The sequence below is a fragment of the Oculina patagonica genome, chromosome 1 (genome assembly GCF_052425735.1).
Source record: "Oculina patagonica isolate OP01 chromosome 1, crgOcupat, whole genome shotgun sequence".
Classification (NCBI taxonomy): Eukaryota; Metazoa; Cnidaria; class Anthozoa; order Scleractinia; family Oculinidae; genus Oculina; species Oculina patagonica.
In genome coordinates this window covers 26,285,442-26,291,567 of record NC_135758.1, presented here as the reverse complement: position 1 = coordinate 26,291,567, position 6,126 = coordinate 26,285,442, and the positions used below count along the sequence as shown (strand labels likewise).

General features: G+C 36.1%; 1 protein-coding gene across 1 annotated transcript in view; it reads right to left on the bottom strand.

Annotated features, from left to right (window-relative positions):
- Window positions 1-1,044: 1,044 nt before the first annotated feature.
- Window positions 1,045-6,126, bottom strand: part of LOC144646002 (uncharacterized) — an 88,534-nt gene continuing 83,452 nt past the window's right edge. Inside the window, exons 37-45 of the mRNA XM_078505520.1 lie at window positions 5,065-5,178; window positions 4,841-4,954; window positions 4,124-4,237; window positions 3,408-3,521; window positions 3,104-3,217; window positions 2,633-2,746; window positions 1,941-2,051; window positions 1,696-1,743; window positions 1,045-1,095 (exon numbers count right to left, since the gene is read on the bottom strand). Of these exons, the coding sequence (XP_078361646.1) occupies window positions 1,715-1,743; window positions 1,941-2,051; window positions 2,633-2,746; window positions 3,104-3,217; window positions 3,408-3,521; window positions 4,124-4,237; window positions 4,841-4,954; window positions 5,065-5,178 (824 nt within the window). The 3' untranslated portion in view covers window positions 1,045-1,095; window positions 1,696-1,714. The remainder of the gene's footprint in view (window positions 1,096-1,695; window positions 1,744-1,940; window positions 2,052-2,632; window positions 2,747-3,103; window positions 3,218-3,407; window positions 3,522-4,123; window positions 4,238-4,840; window positions 4,955-5,064; window positions 5,179-6,126) is intronic.

The following is a 6,126-nucleotide window of genomic DNA, read 5'->3' as shown; positions in this document are numbered from 1 at the left end:
ATCTATTAACTATGTTTACACCAGGCCCATTCCTTCTGTCATGTGTCGCACGCGACATTCCATACACCGGCCTCACCTAGAAAGTGGATTTTGAAGTGCACGCGCTATAATGTGAATCTTCCAATGAGAACGAAGCTACAATTTCAAACTTTGCATATAATACAGAGGCGCACAGTCCGCGGATGGTTCGTAGAGGTTGAGGGCTGGAATATTGTCATTTTACCAAGGAAAGAATGTAAAACTGGCCACTTTTTCAATATGTGTCTAAAGAATAGCTATCGACTGGCTTTTAAATTTGAGGAGTTTTGAGGCGAGAATGGTAAACGTTGAGAGTAACAGCTTATTCATTTAAAATAGGTCGGCTTCAAGTTTGGCATTTTCGCAGTTGGACTGTGCGACTTTTCACTGCGCTTTGTAAGGGTTGGGAGCGATTTTAGTTATACGTTAAATTTTATTTGTAGAACAAAAAGCAAGGTGTAAGTATGATGAGACGATAAATATTTGATAATATCGGATCATTTTATCTATTCCCAGTCGTTTCTAAAGCTTTGGCAACATGTGATGAAAGTATGCGAAATTGGATGTGAGGAGAAATGTTTTTTGGTCAAAGGTGTAGAGCTAGAGAGAGTTTAAAGAATGAGTAATTTCACGCCGTATATTAAATCTTGAAGGAAATGAATCGCATTGTAGACTTAAAACAAATACACATGGATAACTAGAAAAAGGCTACACTCCCGGACTGATTCAGCTTAAAATTCACCTGATTTAATCTTATAGCGTCATGATGCCTGGAGGCAATAGAAGCAGATCTCTGGAAAATTGTTCAACTTGATGACCTAAACTTGAACTGACAGTGTGACATAAACGATCCGCATTTTAAGTTTGCGTCACACAATAGCGCTTTCATTAATTTAATAATTAGATGCTTGACGGAGATAAAAGGAAAACAAAGCCTAAGTTTGCACAAATATTTATTTTCCTTTGTTGTTTAGTACATGTTTAACCCGTTATCTATACGTGCGTGTGCATATTTATCTCTATCTCTTTCTGCATAAAGATGCTTGAAATAATTCATATCCATGTATAGCCTGCTAACTGCAAAGAAACAAACAGACAAACAAAAAATCAAACAAAACAATGAGCCAACCTGCAAACGGGGTAAAGCAATTGACCGTTATTGGGCGAGCTTGAGCAAAGTAGCTCAAAGTCGTGATTTTCAAAGATACATCGTCCAATGTATATAATGTTTTCACTGCCACCAAATTAACGTGCTGGCCTGTATCCTGGACACTATAGAAAGTCATTTAAAACTCTCAACTGTAGTAATTCAGCGATAATTTTACTTCGCTCTCTGAAGCATGACAACGAACATCACATGGCGATTTTTTTTATTTTATTTTATTTTATTTTTTTGCGGTACAAGCTGACTGAGAGGATAGTCAGATTACTATCTATTAGCAATTGCAATTATTTGGGGCTAACGCAAAAACTTCTCGATCAATCAAAGAAAAGCAATAAAAAATAATAAATTTTTGACGAAGTTAACTTATATTAGCTGAAACTATCCGGATTATTAATTAGCCAACAGCCGATTGAGCTGAACTGTTAGCAAATGCACTTCCCTGGCGCTTTGCTAGCAATTTTCAAAACAAGGCACTGGCTAACCAATATTAAATGGAGTAGCTCTACACATACCCGTTGTCTACGTCGGATGTTACTCTTCACACTCATCTATTTCGGGTTCTAGAAAAAATGTAATTTGGTGTCATAAGATAAGAATATGACTTGTGATATGCTGTTATTTATATTTCCTACTAAAGTTCTTTTGCTGTTAGTTGTTTATATGTTTGTTTGTTTGTTTGTTTTGTTGTTGTTTTTTTTTTCCTGGAAATAATGAATTCAAAAACTGACGACGTGCACAGATAGATATGGCCAATTACCTTCGCAAGTTACTCCAAGCCATCCAGCATCGCAATCACAGCGGTAACTTCCAACAAGATCAACACATGTGCCGCCATTTTTGCAAGGTGCAGGTGCACACTCGTTGATATCTAAACATAAAGAATGGCCGCTAGTAAGTTATGAGTAATTTCATTGATAAAAAACAAAAGCGATCTTACTCAAGCACCTTTAAATGCATATACAACAGCTTTAAAAATGTATACAGGGCAAAAGGAATGTTTTCTTCCCCCAAGTTTTCTATTCTTTGTTCTTTTACAAAGAACCCATTATCTTTGAGTTCTGTACACGAAATTTCACTGCTCAATTGCCCTACAAAGTCCATGTTTGTTCGTTTTACTTCATGTTCTTTAATCAAAACAATCGCTAGGAAGCCTCATGCATATCTCAGACCTCTAATTTCATTGGTCTCAGAAGCCGAAAGACTCTATGTTTATTTTCCTTCCTTTTAAACATTAAAACGTCATCTTTTTTTCAGAACGCCATGATGGCAGCTCGTTTGAACATCCAAGGGCTTTGAGCCACATTTATACTGTTATATTTGTACTGGTCGCACAACGAAAAACTCAGGCATTATAATAGTTTTCTATTTATATTTCTAATACTCTAACAATCGGTCACTGCATAGCTAGTTATCTTTGGTTGGTTTCTAAAACATTCTAGCTCATTTTACCTGTTTCACAATTGTTGCCAGAATATCCTGATTTACAATCACAGCGGTAACTTGCAACAAGATCAACACATGTGCCGCCGTTTTGGCAAGGATCAGGGGAACACTCGTTGATATCTGAAAATAAGCAATTGCCGCTAGTAAGTTACAAATAGTTTCATCTCGGACACATGGAAGTATTTCTGCCTAAAACAGTTCCATTTAAATAGGCAGCTTGATTAAATTAACCTAAACAACTAGTCTTCTAACTTTTTCTTAATAACAAAAACCTTTTACTTATCTCTTTACTTATTTGTTGCCACAATTTTTGGAGCAGTCTTATATGGAGAAACTTTGACCTATGGGACTTATTTATATCTTCAAAAAAGTGAGCTCGATAATTTTAATCAGAAAAAGTATTCTCCAATGGTTTGTTCTTTCTACTTTCTTTTGCTTAATTATTTCTTTATTTTAGATCAATTTAGTTTCTATTACTTGTTTCACAGTTGTTTCCAGAATATCCTGATTTACAATCACAGCGGTAACTTCCAACAAGATCAACACATTTGGCACCATTTTGGCAAGGATCAGGGGAACACTCGTTGATATCTGAAAAAAAAAGGAATCACAGCTTTTAAGTTATCAATCATATCCTCTGGGCGACAAATATTAAACACTTTTACTTAAAGCTTTTTCAAAGTGCTGGGTTTATTTTTTGTCTTATTAAACAAACTGAATTTGAAGTTTTCCTCACTAGCTCAGGTGAATTCCTTCATAATTGATCATGGAAATATTTCACCTGTTTCACAGTTGTTGCCAGAATATCCTGATTTACAATCACAGCGATAACTTCCAACAAGATCAACACATGTGGCGCCATTTTGGCACGGATCGGGGGAACACTCGTTGATATCTGAAAATAAGCAATTATCACTATGAGTTTCCAATTAAGTTATCTAGAAAACATGAAAGTAATTTTTGGAAACGAACAGTTTCACTGATGCGCGGCTAAATAAACTTAACTTAAAATACATTTTTTTATTATTTTTTTTTTTAATGCAAGTTTGATCTGATCGACACACATAGCATCACGACAAATGCATTAAATTGTATAAACTGTGTAGTTCAGGTAGAAAGGCAAACTGCAATTGAATCTATCTTCAACATCTTTATTTATTTGATTACTTCGATTAATTTTCTCAAAACGTCTTGGGTGTCTATTTCTGTTTCACAGTTGCTACCCAGAATCTCGATTTACGGTCACAGCGGTAACTTCTAACAACATCGACACGCGTGAAAATTCTGCATGGCGCAGGTGCCCCCCTCGTTAATATTTGAAAATTTAGGAATAACTGCCAGAATGTAATGAATTACGCTTTTAGGGAAACTTGAAGCACGTTGTGACTCATACAAATACGTAGAAGATAAAAAGAAGACAATAACGATAATGATTATAATTCTCTATCATTCCTAAATAATTTCATTTGTATGTATTTTCTCGACGGTTGTTATCACCTGTTTCACAGTTGTTTCCAGAATATCCAGACTTGCAATCACAGCGATAACTTCCCTGAAGATTGACACAGGTAGCTCCATTCTGGCATGGATTATTAGCACATTCGTCCACATCTTCAGGGGAATAAATACAAACCAACAGATAAAAGGAAAAATGCCAAGCATAATGTCTAGACATAATTTTATTTATGTCCATGCATGTTCATTTGATAACCCGTTGAGAGCCTCGTGCCATATACAAAGTTAAACCAATAAACGTTTAGGGTGAAGTTTACTTTGTAAAAGCAAGAAAAGTTGCTTTATTCGTCCTTCTACTCCTCGCCCTTTAAGTGTCGAGAGCTCAAGAAAAACATTCGTGGCAATTTTTTTCCAAATCATTTGTATTATTGGGTTTTAGCGCTTTCAGCCCTTTGTAGTATATCATTAAAGCAAAGCTCCCGTCGGGTGTCGGGTATATACTTTTTTTTCCTAGGAACTAACATCGATTTAAAAATATTTACACTGATAAAACAATTACTTGGAAATGAAAATCATCCTCATAAAACGAACATCTTCTTTTGAACAACATGAACTTTTCTTATTCAGATGAAATTATTTATATCAAAATAATAAAACGAAATTCTAACTGATCGGATGAAGAGTTGTTTGTAAAAGCATTTCGAAATGTTTCGAAACGTCGAATCACGTTATTATTATTTTTTCTTGTAAGATTCTAACCTGTTTCGCAGTTGTTTCCAGAATATCCAGATGTGCAATCACAGCGATAACTTCCCTGAAGATTGACACAGGTAGCTCCGTTCTTGCATGGATTGTTCGCACACTCGTCCACATCTTCAGGGGAATAAATAAAAATAATGGAATAATGGTTTTATTTTACACCTATGCAACAGGGTTAATATCACCAAGCACCGACTGTTGCTCATAAAGCAAGTGGTAATCACCTGTTTCACAGGTATTTCCAGAATATCCTGAAGTACAATCACAGCGATAACTTCCTTGAAGATTAACACAGGTAGCTCCGTTCTTGCAGGGATTGTTCGTACACTCGTTTATATCTGTGAATAGGTTAACACATCAGAATTTTTCAATATGTTGTTTAATTTCATTGTAATTATATATAACTCAGGGTTGAGTTTAACTTTTTGACTGCATAATTACTGCCTTGAACAATATCATTTATGGAAAAATCGAGACGAGTAAGTTCTTATACAGCAGCACAGAAAGTTTAATAGTCGCACGTTTGTCTTTCATAAACGGTCGTTGCCATTCTAGTGACACTTCACTTGACTATCCACAATAAAATGCATGTGTTGTGGTTCAACTCTACGTTTGGTTCCATGCGGTATTTTTCGTTGTACTGGACCCAGCCCTGATGTATCGTAATTTATACTAATGAATATATAACAGATGGGAATACCACTGCACTAAAGTTAAAATTGAACCACAGTACATGTTTCCAAGGATCGAACCCGAAAGCTCTGTCATGCTAACATTCTTCCCTTTCCACTATCTGAGCTGTCTACCCCAAGATTGAATCTAACTTAGGTCTACTAATCACCTTATTCAATCTATCTAGACCAGGCTTAAGAACAAAACAGAAAATTAATGGCACCGAATCTTACGAACGGCTTGATCTTTGAAGAAGAGTGATGATTCAAAAAAGTTGAAGAAATACTAATTAAAGTAACAGCGTAGTACATTTTTACCTGTTTCGCAGTAGTTTCCGGAATATCCAGATGCGCAATCGCATCGGTAGTAGCCTCCATCAAGATTTACGCAAGTAGCTCCGTTCTTGCAACCATGACCCAATGAACATGCGTCTTTAGCTGTAAACAGTTGCGGTACAGACTTTTAACAAAAAACTTTATATGTAGCTAGTTCTTCCAAGTAATAAAGGAAACTACAACTCTTAAAAAGCTGTTCAATAAAGACGACTGCTCGACGATCGAGCCTATTGCTTGGACGACCCCCCCCCCCCCCCCCCCACCCCCTTATGACGCGAT